Source organism: Pectinophora gossypiella, chromosome 2 (assembly GCF_024362695.1).
Source record: "Pectinophora gossypiella chromosome 2, ilPecGoss1.1, whole genome shotgun sequence".
NCBI lineage: Eukaryota > Metazoa > Arthropoda > Insecta > Lepidoptera > Gelechiidae > Pectinophora > Pectinophora gossypiella.
In genome coordinates, this window is record NC_065405.1 from 8,316,718 (window position 1) to 8,342,316 (window position 25,599).

At 37.5% G+C, this 25,599-nt stretch overlaps 2 protein-coding genes across 2 annotated transcripts; both read left to right on the forward strand.

Annotated features, from left to right (window-relative positions):
- The first annotated feature begins 540 nt into the window (after nucleotides 1-540).
- On the forward strand, nucleotides 541-2,114 carry LOC126374675 (ras-related protein Rap-2c). The gene has a single exon (XM_050021391.1). The coding sequence runs from the start codon at nucleotides 883-885 to the stop codon at nucleotides 1,423-1,425; it is 543 nt and encodes a 180-aa protein (XP_049877348.1). The 5' UTR covers nucleotides 541-882; the 3' UTR covers nucleotides 1,426-2,114.
- Nucleotides 2,115-16,507: 14,393 nt separating this feature from the next.
- LOC126375429 (uncharacterized) lies at nucleotides 16,508-23,493 on the forward strand. Its single transcript, XM_050022350.1, has 2 exons — nucleotides 16,508-16,959; nucleotides 22,203-23,493. Exons 1-2 carry the CDS (start codon nucleotides 16,943-16,945, stop codon nucleotides 23,491-23,493), a joined length of 1,308 nt encoding a protein of 435 aa, XP_049878307.1. The 5' UTR covers nucleotides 16,508-16,942.
- The last annotated feature ends 2,106 nt before the right edge of the window (nucleotides 23,494-25,599 follow it).

Genomic DNA, 25,599 nt, shown 5'->3' on the forward strand with positions numbered 1-25,599 from the left:
AAATTACATTTATTTAGTATGTAAGTATTTTAATTCTATGGTGATGAAAACTATATTTTGAACGCACACCAATGCTGCCAACTTTCAATTTGTCACTGTTTCCGGTTTAGTGTTGCTGTGCAACAGAATTCCTTGTTTTAAGGGGGATTAAAATAGCCACAGCGATAACGAGGGTTAAATATAAGTATTTTAGTTAATAATAACAACTTTTGTAACAGAAATAGAAACTGGCTTAAATCACTGAATCGTAAAATTTTGTAGTTTAATACAAACCATGACTCAGCCACAAGTACATAAAACTCAAATACTTAATAATAATGAATCATATTGATCTATTTGTCAAGTAGTTCTATTAATGAATGTAATTATTTTCTTGTATAATATATTTACAAGAAAATACATCCTCATTCAATGCTTATACTTAGGCTTTTTTATTTGTAAGGCCGTATGATTTAAAAAAAATACTTGAACTGTTCGGGGACAATAATTTATTTTACTAGCAACACTAACATCCGGTTCGAACTATTTTCCATTCACCAATCAAACCATTGCAACAAAGTGCATTGACCAACCTGCTGCTGCTACCAATTCCAGCAGGGAGCTAGTCAGTCACTCCATCAGTGGATAGATGGTTGCTTCCGCGTTTGTATATTTGAAGTGACTTCCATCGCGATGCAATTGAAGTTGTTTGCCACTCGTTAAAACTAAAATGGCGTCGCTGTTTATCAATTAGTAACTTGCTTTATGTGAACGTGAACGTTCGTCAGTGATCGCATCCGAGTGACTCATAAACCAACATAGCAATGACATTTTTATAGCACAGTGAGATTCGTTTCTAAAACGTTGTGTGGAAGACTGGCAAGTGTAATTTAGAGCACAATAATGCGCGAATTCAAAGTAGTCGTGCTGGGCTCGGGTGGGGTCGGGAAGAGTGCTTTGACTGTGCGGTTCGTGTCTGGATGTTTTATGGAAAAATATGACCCCACAATAGAGGATTTCTATAGGAAAGAAATAGAAGTGGACAATTCACCATGTGTTTTAGAAATATTGGATACCGCTGGCACGGAACAATTCGCCTCAATGCGGGACCTGTACATAAAAAATGGCCAAGGGTTCGTAGTAGTATACTCATTAACGAATCACCAAACGTTCCAAGATATTAAGCCAATGAAGGAATTGATAACGCGCGTGAAGGGATCAGAGCGCGTTCCCATCCTGCTGGTGGGCAATAAGGCGGACCTGGACCACCAGCGTGAGGTGGCAGAGACTGAGGGCGCCGCACTCGCGCAGATGTGGGGCTGCCCTTTCGTCGAGGCCTCCGCCAAGAGCCGTACCAACGTCAACGAAATGTTTGCCGAGATCGTGCGCGAAATGAACGTTAGTCCTGAGAAGGAAAAGAAAACTTATTGTTGTACAGTGCTTTAATATTTAGAGTGTAATGTGGCATTTATTTCTCGTAAGACTGCAAGGGTGAGGCGGGAGAGCGGCCGGGCCTGGCGCCGCCGGCGCTGCGGCGGGCCCCTGCCGGCCGCGGCGCGCGTCATATCACGTTGTTAATATCTTTGATACATACCATTGTCCAATCGAGGTGCTTTATCTTATATTTTCATACTTTAGTACTGGTAGATACTCCCGCAGTAACCGTTATCATACAATTGAACAAAGTATACATTGGAGCAAACATACTGTGAGCCAACATCAACATCACAAAGACCTTGGTTTTGTTCATCAAAAGCAAGAATGTAGTATGTGGATGCTGCATCGGTCTAAACAAACATGTATTATAAATTAATATTAGTCAACTTTGTATATAATTTCATGAGATTAATGGTGTCAAATGACATGGACGGTCTAGAGTGTTAAAAAGCCATCCAAATATGCAATAAACTTATGATTGTGTAGAGTGGAGTGCGATGAGTAAGTGTTTACACCTAAGTCATGTCGCAGATTGTGTTTTATTGTGTAAATTATGTTTATATGAGAAATCAGTAATCAAGGAAATACAGTAAGAATTGTCAGTTGCGTGATTGTGTTTTAAAAGTCTACCAGGATTTGTGATAATACATATAACAAAGTATCTATAATAAAAGTTTTAAGTGGGAGATTACTAAGAAGTTTTATTCATCAGAAACAAAGGTAAACCATCATTTATTTAATATAATTTAAGGCTTGTTTCACCTCTTGCTGGTTACTGTTTCAAAGCCTATCCAAAACTTACCTGGCATTAGTAGTATTGCTAGCAGACACATAACTGGAGGATAGATAGGCTGTCACAGTATATCAGTAAGTGGTGAAGCCATGCCTAAAGCTGGAAGTCATTAAAAGAGTAATCCTTTAAATGACTTAACTGTTTTAAGTAGCCATGAGAGCATCTTTGGAATAGGTACCTACTTTATTCTTTCTCAAAAGAAATTATTTTTATTCAATATCTTGAGGGTCTTCCACCTGATCTTTACTTATATTATTAGATTAGATTACTACTACTTGATCTTGATTGTAAATCTCAATAAAATGTTTATTTGTATAGTCCATTCAAAAATGATCTTCATAAAAGGTAAACAAACCTGTTACCACAAAGAATGTTCGAATTTCACCTAAACTACGCAACGTATTCTTCTAATAACATCCGTAGCACTCAATAGATGTATGATTTCTTAGCTCAATGTGAAATTAACGTAAAATAATTATTAAAAACACATTTTTTCATGTAAAAACAAAAATCAAACAAAACTTCACACAAAAAAGTTGATTTGTTAATCTGTGGCTAGCTGTCAATTTGACGATTAGTGATGAGACATTTCATTCAGGTCAGGAAAACGAGTCAGTTCCGTGAATAACTTAAGTGAGTGTACTGTACTTAATAAGCCGAAATGCGCAGAAAAAATGACTTACAAAGTGAGTTAGTGTAACCACAAAGAAACGTACAATATATATTTTAATATTATCATACAAAATATTCAAACAACCCAAGAGAGTCAGTTCATTTTGATAAAATAACTTGAGCTAAAATCAATTCAGCACTTCACTAGTATGCAGTTTGACACAGATAAAAAATATCGGCAGCCATATTTGTTTACCTTTTATGAAGATCATTCTTGAACGGACTATATATACAATAATAGTTAATGAATTATGAAGATTTACTGCAAATTATAACAATAGAAAGCAGTATGTAATAAACAGACCATGACAATCTGATATCATCTATCAACGGAGAATTGATTCCCTGATATAATCAAGCATGGCATATTATTTATGCGCTGAGGTATCTTAAGGTAGGTATCAGCAAAATGTTTTTGTTTATTGTCACATACCATGTCGGCAGTGGGCTGTGCAGAGTGTACTATCATCAAGAGGGTATCACATTGCATGTTGCCTTCGAGTGGCATAATTAGATATTTGTTTCTTCCTCACTCTATCAAAATCTTGCTCAATACTGCCGTGGTGTATTTCTTTCTAATTTGCTAATGGCAGATAAATATAGGCGTCGTATTAGGTGCTTACAAATCAACTCTAATTACGGGTCAATTGGCTATAGCAGTTTATTAGGGCGAATATTGTTTAATATAACGGCACTTACGTTTAAAGCAATCGCTCCGTGGCACAAGTACCGACCGGGCGCGTGCTGGTAAACGGTAGCAGCTGTTGGACCGTGACGTAGTGCGCAACCATCCTCGGTTTCTACAACGCTCATCCAGTACTTTATTGCGATTATCTTCTCATGCAGAACTTGATTTCTCTGTCCCTCACAAACTCACGAATCGCATTTTTTTGCTCTATGCAAACAATCAAGTCTCGGCACACGTATCAATGCATGCAAGTGAAACGTATCTCTTGACAGATACAAATAAACGTTTTATTTTAACGAGGTGTATCCTCCTCATAATGCTATTCCTTGGCTTACTTCTACAACGTGCTCGGGACAATGTAAATGCTTGTTTCGTAACTTAATCATGGATGATAGTCTGTTTTGGTTATTGGCAAATTTATTTGAAACTGAAGTGTGTTTTCCTTAAGCGAAGACTTGCATTTTGTTCTGTCTGAATAGAACAATAATTCCTAGTAAGAGGCACATATAGTCGAGTTGAAGGCCTTGCTTCGATTGCTTAGTGGCAGCAGTGCGGTTGTGCGCTACTACTGTTTAGGTGCCGTTACCGGCCCAGATAGAGCTAATTCGCCCGGACATTGACGGCAGCAGGCAATTTTGTAACACCATGTTTACTTCCTCGTGTATCGGTTTAGCCGGTGGTATCGAGTGGCATTGACAAGCCGACCGGCCTTACAAAAGACATGAATTATGTTGTCCAAGTACTTGTAACAGTATTACACCCAGTGATGTCCCGTTCCCACTTTGGGAATGTTCCCGACAGTAAAACAGGCGCAAAACTTATGTAAAAAGAGCTTTATTACCTAACTTTTAGGGCGATAAGTTCAGAGTTTGTACTAAACAAGTAAAGAACAATTTTAAAAAGAAAAGCAGCCATTATCCTTACTATTAAAGAGTTCATACAAGGGAAACATTCCCACTTTCGGAACATTACCGGGTACGGCACATCGTTTATTACACCATAGCCTCATGTGTTTTTGATAGACAACAACTATTCGCTTTATGTCTGAACTTCTTCTGTCGTGTGGGTTGTGAGGTGGAGTACCAACCTCATCAACCCTGGTGTCAGGGTTACAATTGAGCCGCCAAAGGCGTGACATGGCTCATGTAACGACTACTTACTATGTCTGAACTACACACGGAAGATGGACCTGTTTAAACCTACTAACAGTTAGACTTCCATTTAGTCTTTAGGATGAAATTTGTAGCTACCTATTTGCAATTAGATTGACTGTTTTCCGAGCTCGTAATACGATTACAGAAAGATGATGTGTGTTATGCAGTGTAGGTAGGAGTTATCGTTTTATGACGCACATACTTGATGCTACGTAGGGCACGTAGGTGACTCTGTTTCTAATTGCTATTTAACTTATATTTGTAGTTCGTGCTCTGAAATAACGCCAGAAACCATAATCCTAAAATCTTTCCCCTCTGTTCAAAATAATATTATTATTGGATCTGTCGAAAGTTAACGTAACTACTATGTTGTAGAGTAGGTATCTTAATTTACCGTAGGTATCTATCGAGGTATCTGCCATAGGTTAATTGTAGTTAATATAACACGATAAACGCTATGCATTTACTAATATAATTGCATTGTATTCTGAGATTTAATTTGTAGTGTATCGTAAAATCTGAAAGCTTTTGGCCCAGCGTCAGTAGCGGAATGCAAAACTCCCGGTCCCTGTATTGATTACACAAAGGGAAATAGAGTTTCCCCTCCCTGCGTGTAGGTATAGACTGTACGCCTCTCAAACACCTGAATGTTTAATGACAAACCGGTGTATGAAGTGAGGAATGATGGATTCCTGTTTCTTAGTGTTTCTCCAAAAGTTGCAGTGCTTTTATATTGTACGTATGTATCTGTAATATTCATTCTTTGACCACCTGAGAGATTTTCTTAAGGATATCGTGTTATTATTACCTTTTGTATTCATTCTAAATTGAATAGCTAGGAAAGGAATTTTGTTGTCAAAACCATTCAAAGGTAAATGGTATTTCTAAACCGCTCTATATCCGTGTAGAGACAACATACCGAACTTTTGAATAGATGTTTTGGTTAATCATCACATCAGCACTCCATTGCAGGCTGCAGTCTAGCGCACAGTCTTCAATATGCATAATAATAGAATGCACTTGAGCCAGTAACTTGTTTATTCATTCAGAGGTAATGAAGTCACATTGTGCCCTCACATTTGTATGCGGTCGCTCGCCCGGTTGTCCTTTACACTAAACCCATCGAAACTAATCTTTGCAGGAACGAATAAATCGAAAGTAACACTTACGTATCTGTGAAGTTGTGACACATTCTTAAGCGTAATGTGTGAGAAGTTAGATTTATACCGATGTCAAATAGGCTTCCGTTTAAAGGAATTATGTAAAATGCCCTCAATGAAATTTTAATCTCCATTAAAATGACAGTGAAGCATGAAATGTTGAACAATAGTTTCGAAACAAATTTACATTTTAATACCGTCACTACAAGGTCTCGAACACTGACGTAAGGATATGATGAAGCGTGATTAATGATGTCTGTCCAGAGGATATTGTGGGACCCATGAGCGATATATTATTTGAAATTAGCTGACTAATTAAGCTATAAATTCAGAATACGTCATTTGATAAGATTTTTACTGAATTTAAAGTAGGTTAAAGATTTTATAGCAGTTTAACAAATTCAAGTACAAGTAGGTAAATAATGAATAAGTTGTTTCTTAGTTGTGTAAGTTTTGTTCAACACATTTTGAAATTATAAAGTGAGCAAATATCAGACCAAGGTGCTGAGTCGGGCGCTTGTTATGTTTCTATCGGCGCGTGATACAGTAGGAAAATACATTACATAGAGGCGTCGACGGCCGTCTCCCGCGCATCTCCTTCGCGTGCTGCGTGTGGGGCGGCTATAAATACACCATAACATACGCTGCATGTCCGTTCTATATTTTCTTTATAATATAGAATAGATAAATAAAAAAGTTTCTTCAATTAAGGATTTAGAACTCATAAAATATTGTTGTTTATGAAATACGAGTTATGTGTTAGGCGTGTAGCGTGTACCTATGTAAGTAGGTACATTAAATTTAATTTTATTATTAACATAAGTTAACTGTAGTTCTATAATCAAGTATCCATTTTATATACCAGGAACGTTAAGGTGCGTACTGTAGCAATGGTTCAGTTGTTTACACAGTTCATACGACGTGAATGGTTGGGTGCTCTCCTCGGTTCTCATGGCTTGAGTTCTCATGGAAACAATCAATGCGGGCACAGCAACGTTATTAAATTGAATAGCTCTAACTTTACATCAAATAACTACTCACATGTGAATGTATCCACATTCAATTATTAGGGAACGGAACAGTTAAAAAAGGTAAGGTTTTTACCAGGTTTCCTAATTTGATACTAACAATTTGTGTTGCTGTACTTAAAATGATTCTTGAAATGATTCATCAAATATTTGTCTATATAGCCGCAATCGTTTTTTTATTGTTCTGGGTCAGATGACATCAAGTCAAGCAACTGACTTGCCAATTGTTTCGTTGTGCAATCACGACGAAGCGTGGGCCGAGTTCCTAACGTGGATCACCAGTTGCGTACTTCAATTCACCCAGACGACGAGGCGCTGTTTACGTCGGACATCACGCCATAAATGATCAGGGTTTTATTGATATCACTCAAATGAAAACGATGTTCAAGCTATGACTTAGCATCGGTAAGTTGAAATCGTATGCACAGTTCAAATACCAGATTGTCGCTGCGCTTGTTGTGCGGCTGTATGCGCGGACGCAGCCGGCTGGCTTGCGCAACCGCCCACCGCCACCTTGACTTGCATTGCTTGCACCCAACATGGCGCGGGTGAACTGCGTGCCTTGCCATTACCTTCTGGAAACGATGACACGCATCTCTTGTAAGGTATGATAATTTGTCCTTCTCAGTTTTCTACAGTTAACAAGTTATACAGATGTCATATTGAATACATACTCCGCTGTCGATACATATAAACCCGAAATCCTTATTTGAGTAGGCAGAAGCAAAAGTTGTCTTATGACAGACCTAGCCACATTTGAAATTTGTTGTGTTATCTATTTATCATTTTACACGTCGCTTTGTCTCGGGGTTAAACGCATCAGTCAAGTGTCCCGAATATTCTGTATAAAATTACTTGGGTATAATAAAATCAAAAGCCAAAGAGAATTTGAAGGGAATGACTACAATAAAGCATGGTGTGTAACTAAATACCGTATTCATAGCTATTCAACGAAGGACTTTGCTCTTTTGGTAGTTCCCGGGATTGTGTCTTCTTCTACAATGGACACACATTTTTTTCCGTACAGAAACTATTAAACTAAAAAGAACTTTCCGTGCTAACGTTTAAGTTCGTGTATTCCACTATCAAGATGTCTGTCGTCGCATTTTGTTGTGAAAGACGTTATGTATCTTACAAGTGAAGATTTAAGAGATATTTTAGCGTAGATGTTGTTTTGGTTGGCGGGTGGGATGAGCAACACGTGCTGGGTTTCCGAGCCCAGAGCCGCAGCGGTCGTCACAATAACAAAATGAGAGACGTGCATTGTGCGCGCCGGGCTCAGTGGCCCTCGCGCCTCGCTCGCCACGTGTTTAACAGGTTTCAATATTGGAAACTTCCGTTTTGATGCTGCATCCTTTGAATTGAACACCCTTTTTATATAAAGAAACATAAATAAAGAAGCTACTTTGTTTATAGCTGCCATAATTTCAGGGGAATATGCTGTCTCACTCAGACATTTTTGCTCTACGGTTATAAATGATACAGTCGCGCCACGCATGATTATTTTCAAGACATGTGAGTGTAATAGTGTTTAAGTTACTCGAATTTCCATAATATGCCCATGTCACTGTGGGGTCTACATTCTATATCCTTCATTTAATCAGTAACCCTGACCTCAGTGGATGGAATAATGTCGTTTGTGTTTAGGTGTACTTTATGGGTGTAGTCGTATACATTGACGTTGGTTTCCGCTACTGGCCGCGCCCGAATCACTTAAATGACGATTAAATTAAAAAACAAAACGATTTTGAACTCGTATACATTTATTTATGTTACCACTTTACATAGAGGTATTAATTCTGGAAATAATAAATGTTCCTCCTTCGTTATAGTTCTGAGTTCTGGGACGACAAGGTGAGAATAGACGTACCTAGGTACCATTAATCTGTTACGTAACAGCCACTCGAGTAAAAGTCTCGTTGTACTACAACAAATCGTACCTACTCATCAGAAGTGAAACCATATCGAATCGCATATCACGAAAGCAGTCGTTTGTACGTGTCTAGTTATTACAAGAGTTTTTGCGTGCGTGCGGTACTATTTGTAGCATGCGATGTCGATCACTGACTACCAACAGATGGTACTTACTTGAAGTAAAGTGAAATTTTAACAATCGACAACCACTTGTAATATGCTGCCCTACAAAGAAATTGTACTAGTTTTCGGTAAGTAAAGTCTCACCGCAGCTATTACCAAGTTTTGAGAAATCTGCATTGTTTCACTGGCACCTATGGATTGGTTGTTATTTGTTTCTGTAGTGAGCTTCTATTTTTGCTGGTACATTACGAACTCTATTAAACAACTAGACTGTCTATAAACTAGTACTGTCTACACTACGAGATGAAGGTTCCAACTTAGTTCGTTAAGTGTATGTAAGACCTGTGACAGTGGGAGCTTTGAGTGGCCCTGGTCCTATAAAACAAACTACGAAGAAAAGATCACAAAATATGGATGGAATTTCATCAATATTCCAAGGCACAAATTTTAATAATTTGCCTGTTGTGTTCAGAAAGTAATGAAGGAAGGAAGGGAAGTTATAGGAATTGCTTGGCTCATTCATAAAACATGTAGCGGGTCGCACGTGGCCGCAGGGGTGAGGCCATTGTTATACTTCTTCTTTGATAAACTTGTATCTTACATTTGAAATTATACAACTCCACTGTTAATAACTTCGGTACATTAATAGGTACTATTCTTTGTTTCGTCGCGTAGAGTTCTAGCATTTGGTTCTTTGCCAATTTCTTAGCGTGGGGTTACACTCTATAGAAAGTTCAATGTCGCCGTGATTTTTTGAAATGTCTTGTTTCATCTAGCAAGTAAAATGTTTAAGATATTACACAAGCTACGTGTCTAGCGACGATTTTTTTTTAATTTTCTCTTGAAGCGTAGCACGACCGTGTATCTATAGCAGCCACTTTGTAACAAAGGTCATTGGGAAGTGGAACAGCTGTTTCTAACTCTTTTATCTAGCACCGGATCGAGCGAAAGGTATCATCGTTGCGCTGTCCCGGAGAAATCGCGTATTCTCACACGGCACCGACAAAAAACGCTCGTACCTACACTGTTACAAGTTGTTAATTGTATTGAAATATGCGTCTCGCGTCTCACAACCGCGTACCCGAGAATCAGGAGTACGGTTGAGTCACAGTAACTGCGATGGCAAGCCGCCAATGTTCCCGATGTTTGAGACTAACCGTAAAGACTAAGCGTATACTATTTATATATAGATAGTTGCCGGAAAATAATTCGATTTGTATGTAAATGTTGTTTGGATAGCTGAAATCGCTTCCCCGCTCCAAGACCATTTCGCGAAAATCATGAAAAATCATTTCTAACAGTACCTCCCCGTATTCAAGTTCTTTGATAGAGACAGAAGTGTTCATTTAAAATCCTTTACTAACGATGTCCTTTCCCATCCATTGTTTACAACAAAGCTGGAACCGTTATCGTAAGTTCATTAATACGTATTTATTTTTTATTTAAGTATTGTATGATGTAGATAATATTAATGACGACGGCGTCATGATGTTCTAAGAATTCATTTGTATTAATTGCTTAGTTTACGAGTGGTATTAGCGTCAATTTAGAGTGTTTTAGTGGCAGTTTGTTCGAGATTTAATTCGGCATAACAAGTTGCAAGTATGGCTTGAAGATTGCTGATAACTTGGTAGAAAGTGAACGTGGGAGCTGTGTCGGGTGCTCCGGCGCGGGCGCAGTTGTTGACGTCATCAAAATCTCCCTTCGCGTGTTCTGCCCCCGATGTCGGCCGACCTGTTCCGTAATCTTACCTTTTTATTAATGAAGTTTATACAACAGGTAGATAGGTACTCTGCCACTTTACTTTATAAAACAATGCGCTTGGTATGATTTAAATTTCAATTCAAGACATGTGAATGGGGAAGTTTTTAATCATGATTTTAATATTTTACACAAATTTGCTTTTTTTTATAGTTGCTTGGTTCAGTACTTACTCATTTACGATACAAGTAATTGGCGGTTGAAGTACCTAGGTGGAGTTGCATATAATAATAGTGTACGAGAGCATTATTTCAAATAGTACTGACAAGAGTGTAGAATCCCAGTACTCTGACAGCCATAGACAGGGTTGTCTAAGATCGGCATAGCGTGACAGGCGCACTAATAGTCGGAAGACCAGCAATTTGGATCATAATTACAACCAATTTGAGAGGGCGCGATGATGCGGTCAACAGGCGCTGAGCTAGTCACGGCCACGGACGACCATTAACTAAACCATTAAATAAACTCTCTTGTTATAGAATTGGGAACACTACAAACCAGTAATTTAGAGGTATCACGATTTCTGTAGCGATGATTCACGCTCTTTTGTTGTTTTTTCAAAGCTGCTCAGAACTGGTAGATGTACGCGCGGTCAAGAAAAAATAAAAACTCGTCAGGCGTCAGGAACCCTTCGTAACCTCAAGATTATTAGAAAAGCACAATAATGTAGGTATTAGATATTAGTTAATAATTTTTATAAACCGGTCCGGGTTCGATTCCCGATGGGAACATTGTCGAAATCACTGTGTGAGACTGTCCTTTGTTTGGTAAGGGCACTGAAGGCTTGAATCATCTGATTGTCCGAAAAAGTAAGATGATTCCGTGTTTCGAAGGGTGCATTAAGCTGTTAATCCCGGCTATTAGCCGAAAAATCTCCACCAACCCACAGTAGAGCAGCGTGGTGGAGTATGCTCCATACCCTCTCCGGTTATTGAGGGGAGGCCTGTGCTCAACAGTGGGTCAATTATGCTGTTAAATGTTATTTGTAATAAATTATAAAACATAGTCACTACGCCTTCTCTGCTCTGTTGCAGAAATTTACTGTCGTAAAGAGAGATCACAGATCGATTGATTTAGTTTACACCATGGGATTTATAACAATGTAACTTGTGTTACATGCGCTGACGCAGATCGCAGCTACTATAATAGTAGGTATGCACCCAGTCGGAGATTTACGTAAGATAAGGCCGCTTATCACAGTTCGACGTGACGCGAGCGAGAAAGCGATTTCAAGAACGATTTGCGCAACCACGGTACCGCGGTTTCATTTATGTAAAAACGTGTAGCTGGGACAATTATAAATCATTTGAAAAAGCAATTGTTCATCTAAATAAAAGTTTAGCCCTTCATTGGCCTGGACATCCTCGTTAGGGTTCGGCAGACCGAAACCAGGAGCAGGTGGGAAGCAGCGCGGGACAGTTTCAAAGCAGGTCCGTGTTACAACCGTGCAATATTCTCCCACAACGTTATGTTTTTGTAGTAAGTATTTGTTTTTGAAAACAAATTGGTCAATTTTTTATGCTGAATAGCGCTGTTACCGCACAGGTCCTCGCTCATACTGCCGCCGCACGGTGGGCTGAAAATCGGCTTTCATATACTTCGGGATTTCAATTTTCAAGTGTAGGTTTTCTTGCCGGATATTGCTTCTATTTGTGTATAGTAATAGTTAATTGAAGCAATATCCGGCGAAAAAACCTACACTTGAAAATTTAAATCCCTAAGTCTATGAAAGTTGATTTTCAGCCCACCGTGCGCCGCGCCGTGCCATGCCAGTGCTGTTACTGCTTTTGGAATTGGTGTGACACACTTCATACAGTTTACTGTTGCTGCTTTTGGTGTGCCGAAGGTTTATTTATATAAACCTAAGCAGTCAAACAATGTCCATGCGTGGTAGCTCTTCAAATACAATTGTCATCGCTTCCACTCGCAAAAAATAATAGAGAACGACCAGCCAGTAATTGGTTTTCACTCAATTAACTTCAATAACTATTTAAAATTACTTTTTGTCGCACTGGGCCTGAAAATTTCAATTTAAACGATTTCAAAGCTGTGTTAAATATAGATTAATTGCTTTTAATTTGTTTTTGATTAAGGGACGTGGTTAAGTGATTAAAAAAATCGTTGCTGTCATCAGAAATTCATTAACTTGATGAAAAATTTTGAGTTTTCGATTCACATTCATTGCTTGACAATGCAAGAACGTGCGACTTAATTATTTAGGTGCCTATCTATTTAAAGATATGTACTTATGTATGAAAACAAAGCAAGGTCTAACGTCAAGTGTTTCCCTTTCCAGTTGTGCGCGTCGGATTAGCCGCCGCAGCACCGCCGAGCAACGTCATAATACCACATTCGCCTCAACAAGACAAGATACGACTTTGGTCGCTTGCACCAGTATCGTAAACTTGATCCCCTATTTCTGTCGCTAACATAATTAAGCTCTCCTTTGTGAGTGCGAGTGGGAGATCGTAACATCCATAATGGTCACGGCATAGAGGCTCGTATGGACCGGGAGCGAGCGCGGCGCCTGCATGTGTGTGACTCACATTACGCTGATTGGCCCATCCGGCTCTCTCTGTAGACATCTTAACTCTTTAACTAGACTCATCTTACATTATTTTTATCTGCTACTGAGAAAACGTAACATTTTAGACGGTCGGTCGGCTCCGAGATCAAATGACGATAGCTTAATAAATTGTTTCTTTTAATTTTACGCCAGCTTACGCAAGGAGATGGAAGTCGGCTTTATTTTTACGTTTTATGATGGTGGTTAGCAGACAATGAACGTCTAGATAATCCGTAACTGTTCATAAATCCAGGGTACGTGTAGGCAGTCAACTCCAGCGTGTCTAGACAATTTGCATGTCTGCGTTGTGCGCTGGCGCATCCAAACGCGGGCGAACTAACTGCTTCACTTATTTATTTTTACGTTTTTTGCTCTTCGCATCCCTACTAAGTGCAAATGCAAATGGTCTTCGTCTCGTTTACAAAGATGTTTTTATCCGGCCGACTGGCTATTTATTGAAGTACCATTATTACAGCTTCTGAGAAAACGCGAAGAAAATTAAAACCAGCCGGAATAACTACTTAAATGTATTTACTTCGTAAGCCGAACTTTATTTCAATTCCATAAAATGCTGTTATGTCTTGCAACTTGTTTTTGTAAATGGCTACAAATTTTGACTCCTACGTACGGTTGTCTTCTCTGTTCCTAAAATTGTCGCTTTCTAAGGATTCTACCTGTAGATAAGTATACTTAATAAATTATAGTAGTTATCTTGTATAATGAATCATTGTAGCTGCCTACTTTTATTATCATAGTGATTGATTATACGACTTTGCAATGAATATTTACTTTTGCTCTTATTAAGTAAGTAATACGAGCCGCGCGCATTGTAATAAAGTTGAGGTAGCGAGCGCGCCTTTCTTGATACTAATCAGAAAGTAACGTGCGTGGGCGCTGGATTTTCGCAGATCAGCCTACGTGTTTGGATCAGTAAGGTGAGTTGTTGACCTGCAGTTGCACCCTGCAGTCAAACCAGTTCCCCCAGGAGGCCGGTTCGCGCGCCACCGCACCGCTGCGCTCGCGCGCCGCTCGCCAATAAAACAATAAACCAGATAGACAATCATTTCATTTCACTTTACCCACAAACCGTGCTGGGTTCCGTTACCTCTTATACTTTATTGTTTGTTTTTATTTACTATTCCCCTGGGATTTACGAACTACGTTCTGTAAATGGAACTTGTCTGATTATTTACTGGCGAGATAGCAATAAATAGGAAACCTGGCTGGAAAGAACCAGCTTGTTAGCTTTGGAATATTTATGGGGACCGTTGACATGTATGAGTTTCTTCGTTAATTAGAGATTATATCGGCGTGTCCCGTTAGTGTCGTATCTGGAGAGGCGTAGCAATTATCCTGGTGCGGCGGCGGAGGGCGCGGGCGCAGGCCGGCCGCACCGCGCGCCGCGCACGCAGCCGTATGATGCGCGACACGAATAATAAACCAAGCCACTTCCTGCCAGCCGATAAGCGCTTCACACACACCGTACATCACACCACACAATACATTATTACACAACTACATACAAATCTCGTACATGTATCCACATGTCACACATTTTATATGAGCTTTGTACCTTTGACGGCCGATACCTACGTACACCGACAATAATAGCCAACGGTGCTGGATATTTCCAATATGTTAAATAATAATAAGTACCAACTTATAACGAAATGTTTTTTTTATATTTTGCGGAGGAATGTTGCAATGAGTCAGTACGACAGTTCCGTTTACATTTGAATTGATCAGTTCGGTGCTCGATAGCAGGACTAAAACAGCTAAAGAGGAAACGCCTAGATTAGATAACACATGAGTCAGTTTAGTCGGAATCACGTTGTAACTCAGCGTCCTTGCAACTAGTAAGCATGACTAGAGAAGTGCTGTTGATCGTTTTGTAGGTACATACATGGTTTATTCATACGTTAATCGGTAGCGTATTGATCGTGGCTATTTACCTTGCTACTCCATTACCGATCTAACGTCATTACCGCCGTATTGACTCACGGCTCGGATTTTTATGCACTTACAAGAAAATGAATAGTTGAATACGAGTTTCTTAGAAGTGTCAGTGAGTAACGTCAGCGGCTGCAGTTCCAATAGCTTGCGGAAGCCGAGTTAATTATTATCACCTTTAATTGGAACGTCGCCTTGGACAAGTCAATTACGAATGTTTCCCCGTTTATTGGATTTCCTTTTATCTGAGACTACAGTATCTCACAGCGCTGATTTCCATCGAGTTCTAGAAAGTATTCGATAAAAAGTCATATAAAACGTCATTGACGCAATCATAAGATACCTGAATAAATGAAGTAGGTAGGTATGTGAATAAATGAGGCACATGAAAGTATTGTCGTATTGTATGGAGATTTATTTTGCGATTATTGCTGAGGAAATGCGATAACTGTATAACCAGCTAGTCTGGTAGGTATCTACGCATGCTATACCTATGTAGGTACATAGGTATATTACTTTTATCTACGGAGTAGGTCGAAAATTAATGACTATCTATGCCCCATATAAGATATCTAGGTATACCTAAGACGCAGAAAATACACATATTGCAAATAGAATATGAAATAGCTACCCAATACTAAAATATGCATACGATCTGCCACCTCCTGCCCCGAATAAGCGTGATGGCTGACGTATGAAACTAAACTGGGAGATGAGCATATACCTACATGTAAATTACAAATAGTGTTCAGCGCTAGCCGACAATAGCTATGGGAGTGTGGATGCTGTGTAGTTGGCACGATCTCCACGAACATCTGCTTCGTGTCCGACCCCTGGAGAGACAGATGAGAGTTACATCTGCCCGGATAACACCACCCACCCATCACCGATAACCACCATCATTACGAATGTTACCATCTCATACGAATAAATAAAATCCCCCATTAAATAGGTTTCTCGGTCAAAACAGGTGAGGTGAACATGCGGTATTTAAAACTCAATAATAATGTTAATTAAATGCACTGCTTGCCAAAATTATTAACACTGTCATAAGAATTGAATGTTGTAAGACAGTCAGTATTGCGAATTTGGTTAAGTTTTACTTCGGCTTAATAAGGGTATGAACATAAGAACAGGTTTGGCGGCCCCGGGGCGCTGGCAGCCGTAACGAGGACGCGATGACACATGTCTAACGGTAATTCGATTTTTACACGGGCTATGCGCGCGCGCAGGTGATGCGGTGCCCGAAAGGAAAACCATAAACAGACACTATGAAGTTATGTGCCCCATACAAGGTAGAGGACCTAACATTGTTGTCTCCTCTTAATGCGTAGACTGTTGTCAGCACTTTGTCATACCTAAAGAATTTGTAACAATAACAAAAACAGGATGTGCAACTCAGTAACGGTTGATGTTCTGGGAACGAACCGCCTACGCAATACGAGGCTACCTTTTTAATTAAGTTAGTAATAAGTTCAGATTCTATTGTAGAGCTCCGTCGATCAGACGTATAGGTTAAGTTTAGTTTTTAAAAAAGCTCGACGACTACCACGACATTTGACTGGCGCAGTCGGGTTGGATTCTGTCAATAGGCTTGACACAAAGAATTCCAAACTCAGTTCAACGTGTACAGGCCGACGGGATCCAGCGAACCTATAAATTTGTCAACGCTCGCATGTTAGTCGTCGCAGCGCCGCCGCAGCTTTAAAGAGGAGGAATGGGTGCAGCCGGACGGTGAGTAAACCTTTTCGCTTTCCTGTGTTGTCCCTTCTATTCCTTGTGGCTGTAACATATTTTCGGTCAAAATCGCCGAATCTTATCTGATTATTGCAATCAATTAATTTTAAGTTCTGATTATCGCAATCAACATATTTTCGGTCAAAATCGCCGAATCTTATCTGATTATTGCAATCATTTAATTTTAAGTTCTGATTATCGCAATCAATTATTTTCGGTCAAAATCGCCGAATCTTACCTGATTATCGCAATCAATTATTGCCTGATTATTGAAATCGACATTTTATAATTATTGAAAATCATTTTTATATTATCCTGTGTATTTTACATTGTGTTTTATTGTGTATTATTTTTATATTGTGTGTTTTGTGTAAAAAAAAAAAAAAAAAAAAAAAATTAAAAATGGAACAAATCCAATTGATACCCAAGGAAATGCTTTGCCTCATCCCACGATTTGAAGGAGAGGGAAGTTTATTAAACATTTTTATAAAAAAATGCGAATATGTATTAAGAAGTTTCAATAGGCCTAACAATTTGCCTCAGGATCTATACAATTTTCATTCAATATCTAGCAAGCTGTCTGGAAAAGCCGCGTCACTTCTAAGCGAACGCGACGATATTAATACATGGACAGAATTAAAAGAATTACTTATCCAACATTTCGGAGACCCGCGTTCAGAAGAATGCATAGCAATCGAACTGGAGCAACTAAAAATTAAAAATGGAGAATCTTTTTCAGAATTTTGCAATAGAATACAATCCGTGCGTAGTGCACTTATTGCCAAAGTAAATTTATTAACCGACGAAGGCATTAAAGCAGCCAAATACATCATATATAATAACTTGTCATTAAATGTCTTTTTATATAATTTGCCTGAAGAACTTATACGTATCGTTAGGCTTAAAAATTGCACAATTTTGGAAAACGCCTTGAGTATTGTCATGGAAGAAGAAAATTTCATGAGACAATACAATGCAAAAAATAATAAAATTAAACCATCACTTAATAACCAAAATAATCAAAATTTCCGCCCAATTCAAAATGTTCAAAATATTCCCACGCAAAACTTTAAATTTGGAATACCCCAAAATAACCAAATGCAACGAAAATTCAATGCCCCAATTGCACAAAGTACAGGATTTAAAATTCCTAAACAAAATCATCAACAAGGTTTTAGATTTGGTATACCCAACCAACAAGGGTTTAGATATGGCACACCAAACCAGCAAAATTTTAAATTCGGAATCCCACAAGGATACCGTCATCAACCAATGATGCCCAACCAAAACCAGTTTCGATTTGGCGTACCAAACCAACAAATGAAACCAATCGCAAATCAATCCACTGATGTATCGATGCGCACAGCGCCACCTCTTAGGCAAAACATGCTTAACGTCCCGCAAGATAGCGAAGAGCTCTACTGTGAAAATGAAGAGCAAGAAAACTACACAAATTACGTAGATGAAACCATCCCTTTGGACTACGAATATAATGAAGAATTTTCATGTGATAACAATTTTGATTCGGAAGAAAATTTTTGTCAACCTGCCTCGATCCAGAAAACGAAGAGTTAATAGAGTTGAACTGTGATAACGCTCATAAGTTACCTCATATAACTGTCCCAGAGATAAATTCGCGATTCCTAATAGATACAGGAAGTACAAGATCTTTTATTAGTCCCAAAATAGTAAATAAATATTTTTCAAATTATGTGTATTACGAACCTTTTGAAGTAGTCAGCACACACGGTCGTAGCAAACACGATGCAGTAATTTGTATCCCATCCTTAAAAACTTTTAAAAACAAATATAATCACAAATTTTATGTTTATGAAGTGGACAAACGATATGACGGACTTATCGGAGTAGATTTATTAAAACTATTAAATGCAAAAATTGACATGGAAAACCAATTCCTAATTACAGATACCACTAAAATTCCTATAATCTACATTCCACCGTTTGATATTATATTAGAACCAAGATCGGAAACAAGAGTGAAGATACCTACTGATACTAGAAACGGTGAAGCGATTGTAAACTTTATAGACTTTGGCTCAGGTGTGAGAATGCCCAGCGCTATGGTTAAGTGTAATAATCACTTCGCCTACACAGTAATCCAAAACGCTTCTACTGACAAAGTAGCGATAACATTTACATTACCATTACAAACCGAATCAATTCCAATTAATGAATGTAACATCAACAAATTGTCGGACATCAGTCACCAAACAATTGACCAAGTGTTAATTGACAATCTTAACAAACTTCGATTAGATCACACAAATAAAGAGGAACGTGACGCTATCTCTAAACTATGTTACCAATACCGTGACATCTTTTATTCCGAGCACTTACCTTTATCATTCACAAATCAAGTAAAACATAAAATTAGAACCCAAAATGAAAATCCAATTTATATAAAACCATATCGTCACTCACAAACAGAAAATCATGAAATAGAAAACCAAGTAACCAAATTGATAAAAGATGATATAATTCGAAAATCACACTCGCCTTGGAGTGCACCCGTACATCTGGTACCTAAAAAAATGGATGCTTCGGGAGAACAAAAATTCCGCATGGTAATCGATTATAGAAGACTCAATGAGATTACCACCGATGACAAGTATCCATTACCAAATATCACCGACCTTTTCGACAAATTAGGAAGAGCCACATATTTTAGCACCATAGATTTAGCAAGTGGTTATCATCAGATTGAAGTTGATAAATCGGATCAACAAAAAACAGCCTTTACCACATCGTCTGGACATTATGAATTTCAACGAATGCCCTTTGGCCTGAAAACAGCCCCTGCAACCTTTCAAAGAACCATGGACAATGTATTACAAGGACTTCAAGGAATCCATTGTCTAGTGTATTTAGATGACATCATAGTATACTCAAGTAGTTTGCAAGAACATATCAATAGTTTACGAAAAGTTTTCGACAGACTGAGAGAAACAAATTTAAAAGCAACCTTAGACAAATGCGAATTTTTAAAGAAAGAAGTGCTATATTTAGGACATCAAATTACGAAAAATGGATTAAAACCAAATGATGACAAAATTCAAGCCGTAATGAATTTTCCTATCCCTAAAACAGCAACCGAAATCAAAAGCTTTCTTGGACTTGTAGGTTACTACAGAAAATTTATTAAAGACTTCTCCAAAATAACTCAACCAATGACAAAATGTTTAAAAAAAGGGAAAAAGATTGTCTTAAACAATGAATATATAACCGCTTTCGAAAAATGTAAAGAATTACTAATTAACGCACCTCTTTTACAATTTCCCGACTTTTCAAAACCGTTTATATTAACAACGGACGCCTCGAATGTTGCACTCGGAGCCGTCCTATCACAAGGTCCAATTGGAAACGAAAAGCCAGTAGCGTATGCCAGCCGTACACTTAACGCAGCCGAAACACGCTACAGTACAATAGAAAAAGAGCTTTTGGGAATAGTATGGGCAGTTAAACACTTTCGTCCATACTTATATGGTAAAAAGTTTACCATTTATACCGACCATCGTCCTTTAGCCTGGTTAAACTCAATAAAGGAACCTAACAGTAAACTAACACGTTGGAAATTATGTTTAGCGGCATATAATTTTGACATAATATATAAAAAGGGAAAACAAAACAGTAACGCAGATGCTCTATCGCGTATAAAATTAAATGCTCTAGATGATGATATCTCTATGAAAGTGAACCTGGACAAAAGGGAACAAAGACAGCGAAATAATGAAGACACGCCTATAGTGATATCTGACTCAGAGGAAACCGCAAGTATTCCTTCAATCGGAAGATATGAGCTTGAATCGGAGTTTCCAATAATATCTCCATCTGAAAGCACTGCAACAGCTAACTCTAGCTTAGAAACAGCTCATTCCGCCCGAGATATTGATACTGAAGGTATACCCATTTTACAAGAAGCTATAGATACGAAACCAAATCAATTATTAATATATACCTGGAACAGACAACAAACTTGTGTCAAAGATCTTTCCCGTGACAAACAAAACGTTTTGGAAGTACATTTGCCCACGGACAATTTTGGCTTAATTAAAAAATTCTTATTAGAATATATTAACCCGAAAAAGAAATATTACATCTATTTTGAAAATAACGCCCTTCGAGCACAATTCATTAAAGCAGTTATACAACTATTTCGGAAAGGAACAGTAAAATTCTATGAATGTACAAAAAGAGTGGTTTACGTAGAGAATGAAAATGAACAACGCGAAATTGTGATAAGATATCATAATGGAAAAACCTGTCATAGAGGAATTAGAGAAACCATAATGAAATTAAAACGTAATTACTATTGGCCAAACATGGAAGTAACTGTCTCTAGTATAATCAACGCCTGCGAAATCTGTAAAAAAACAAAGTATGACAGAAAACCTTTTAAACCTGAACTCCAATTAACGCAGACTCAAAACAAACCTTTCGAGGAATTGTTCATTGACATTTTCACAATTGAAGGAAAAACCTTTTTAACAATTATCGATGCATTTAGTAAATTAGGACAAGCTCTTGAAATCTCAAGTAAATCCACTCCAGAAGTAGCACGAGCCCTAATTAAATATTTCTCCGTTTATGGTGTTCCAAATAAAATCAGTTCAGATCCAGGTACAGAATTTAATAATATCCTTCTCAAGGAAACGTTACAGTTTTACAAAATTGAACTTCATATAGGAACCCCACACAATCCTAACTCTATGGGTCTTATAGAGCGATTCCACTCTACAATCTTAGAGATATATCGAATCGCTAAGTATGAACATAAGATAACGGACGCCGCATCTGTTATGACATACGCCGTGATGTCATATAATCAAAGTATACATTCAACTACTGGTCTAACACCATTTGAGGTAGTATTCGGACATACTTCCGCATCCAGTACATTCAATGTAGATTTCTGTAAAGAATACACACAAAAATTAGTTAGAGATCATGTCAAAAGAACTAAATACCTTTATAAATTCTTAACCGATAAAATCATTCATGGCAAAAAGAAAATTCAAATTAAACATGGAGGCGAAAAAGAGTTCCCCTTAGAAGAAGGAGATGAAATCTTCATAAAAGGAACCAATACCAGAAGAAGTAAAGATAAAAATAGATACCAAAAAGCAAAAATTACAGGTGAAATTAGTAGAAATGTAGTATCCATTAGTACCCAAGGTCGTGATACTACAGTTCCAGTTAAAGATATTAGACGTCCTCCACAGGTTCGTAGCCCTACTGCTGGCCCAAGCCATCGTGATCCAGGGCCTGCAACTCCAGAAGATTAAAAAGAATCCTGGTATACTCCCTATCAAGCAAGGACAAGCGGCCATCAGCCACAACAAATGGACCATCTTAAAGGTTTTAAATCTAAATTTAATACATCAAGATTTGGAATTTAATATAAATCGTTATGCCAATTTGAATCGACATGTTGCTCTACACTTCTCTAATCAAAACTTAAGTCATGAAGTATCTAATATAAAAACTCAAACCGATCACATAATGAATTGCACCATTGAAAAATTTAAACAAATCGTTCCAATTAAACGTATTAAACGAGGAATCATAAACCCTCTAGGATCATTAGTTAAAATGCTAACAGGTAATCTGGATAATGATGACGCCGTAAAATATGATAAATGGATTAGTGATATCCAAAATAACCAGGGTGTGTTAAACAAAAGGGTCACCCTAATTGCCGAAACAGTAAAATCACTTGTAAACGTTTCAATTTCTGCAAATAATGCTGTAATTCAAATAGATAAGATCCTCTGGGAAATCCGTAAACAATTTAATGACACAAAAAAGGCTTTCACCGATACGAAATTAATTAATGCTTATAACTTGTTTCTACACAATTTTCAGATGCTCTATATCACAATAGATGAGGTTGAAAATGCTATTGCATTCAGTAAATTAAGAACTCTACATCAATCATTGATAGAGACTGAGGAATTGTTGGAAATACTAATTAAAGTTTCGAAATCAAATAAATTAATGTATGAAGTTAACTTAGAAAATTTATCTAAATTAGAACAATGTATAGAAATTAAGGCTTATTCAAAGCAAAATCAGATAACATTCGTATTGGAAGTGCCACTTGTCGACCGAGATATGTATACGTACTACAAAGTAATTCCCTTACCTGTTACCAATTCCTTTAATCAAACTGTTTTTATAATTCCTAAAAATCCCTACCTATTAGCGAAAGGGTTGAAAACTGTGTCGCTCTCTACACCCTGCAAGGAGATCGACAAAGAAATGTTCCTGTGCAACAAGGATGTACTGCAGTCCACAATCAAGGACTCTTGCATCGACGCCTTGATGAAGCTCTCCACCAACATCAGCTCCTGTATTCCTGTTGTAGCAAAAACGGGAAAACCAAAAATAGAACCAATTGAGGATAATCAATGGATTCTCTACAGTAAAACTACAATCTTGTTAACAAAAATGTGTAATTCAGAAGAAACAATAGAAAGATTATGTTGGTACATATATACTTATCCTGGATGATGAATGCAGAGCTAAGATTAACAACATAGTCCTGCAGCCATTTGAAACCTTAGGCGATCCAGTGCATTTCAGCAAGCTGCCAATCGTCGAATTTCCAGAGATACCAGTTCCTGCCCCTTTACCTGAAAGAAAAACTTATAACTTGGACGAAACAGAGTTATCAAAGTTGGAACATTTTGCCAGTAAATATGATGAAACTGGGAACATTAGTGAAAGTGGTATAAACACACATAGTATAAGTGTAGGAACTGTAATCATTTATATAACCATAGTTATAATCCTTTTCATTTATATACTCTATAAAATTATATACTTACGGTATCGCAGCCCTCAGTCGGGTAATCAACCCTCCGATGGCTTCGATCTTAACGGGGGAGGAGTTATGTGCCCCATACAAGGTAGAGGACCTAACATTGTTGTCTCCTCTTAATGCGTAGACTGTTGTCAGCACTTTGTCATACCTAAAGAATTTGTAACAATAACAAAAACAGGATGTGCAACTCAGTAACGGTTGATGTTCTGGGAACGAACCGCCTCACTGTGGAATATTTGGGCGTGTTTCGGATCAAAAATCTGTAACTCCGTCAATTTTAAAGATAGAGCGATGTAATTTTGCACTAATATAAAGGAATATATAAAAATTCATATAAGTAATGTTTGGTGAATTGAAATTACGCGTAATTTTTTTTATTAAATAAAGAAAACTCACAATCGTTTAAAATGCTATATATTTATTGAAATTTATATTTAATACTAAAAAAAATTTATATTTAATTACTCAATTAACATAACTTATCATATTAATGATAAAATAAAATAAAAAATGGTACAGTACCTATAGCTATACATTATGCTAAACATAGAAATGAATCAAAATTTTCTTAATATTATTAATTTAACTAGCTATGTAATAGGGTTTCTTGTTAGGTTCATTGCTTCTTCATCTGTAAGCGTTTTGATTATTTTTGCGTTATCAAAGTGATTCAAAACGAAAAGCTTTTTTTCAGCATCAGCCAACCTTAATTCTTCAACTAGTTTTGCTTCCGTTCCTTCTCCCATAGAACGCAATCCTTGAAGATATCCGCCCAGAATGTGCTCCAAACCATATTCGTTCATCAAAATATTTCTTCTTTTTTTGCTTGATTCTGAAGAATCTCCATATGTCACACACGGTCTTCCTCGTTTACCAGAAGAAGTAGACGGTGTTGAGTCTGTTGACACGTTTTCTGATGTAGGTATAGTCACGGAATATTCAGAATCCAGCCAATTTGTGTTATTTTTTAAAAATATATTCTTATTGCGTGCTGCTTCTTTTCAGCGTCTATTAAACGCAGGGATGATAGTCTGTTGGATTTTACCAATTATAAAACATATATTGTCTTCTGATACTTGTTTTTCCTCCAAATATGTCGAAAGTGCCGCAGTCGTTTTACCGCCTTCTATATAAGATTCTATTAATTCACGTTTACTACAGTTAAAAGTAGACATTTGAAGAGTAAAATAGCCGTACTATACGAAAATACCACTGAAATTGTAATGGAAACATATTTTGTTACCTCCCTTTATATATTGTTTCAGAATGTGTGAATTAATTCAGATATCTATTTTCTCACGGAAAATGACACCAAAATGATAAAAACTTAACAATATAAAATAATCAATTGATAAACTATACCACAAAGTATTGTTAAATCAAGTCAACCACGAAACCGCAATTGATAGCAATTTCCGTTCCCTGACTAGGATTCGATTTTATCTCATATCTCCAAAGTTCGCAAAAAATCGCAGCTAATTTTTATATATGTTGTTGATAAGTAACTAAACTATCAATTAACATTAAATTCAAAGCACCGGTAAACGCCGGTAAATGTTAAAAGCTTCGACGAAGTTGAAGAAAACCTTTTTTTTCCTCCATTTCTTCTTTAATTTTTTTTACGTATATATTCGTATTAAAAACAATCAATTTAATTTGTTTAAATTTTCCGATAGATAAGCTTTTCAAAAATATATAATACCATATACCTTTCATTTTAAGTTTTAAAACTATCTGACTTTGAAAATCGTCAATGAGGAACTTGATATTTCCCAATTTCATGAACCTTAACT

Bases quoted from the DNA above. Each gene is read 5' to 3' on its own strand.
- LOC126374675 (XM_050021391.1), top strand. From the start codon at position 883: ATGCGCGAATTCAAAGTAGTCGTGCTGGGCTCGGGTGGGGTCGGGAAG.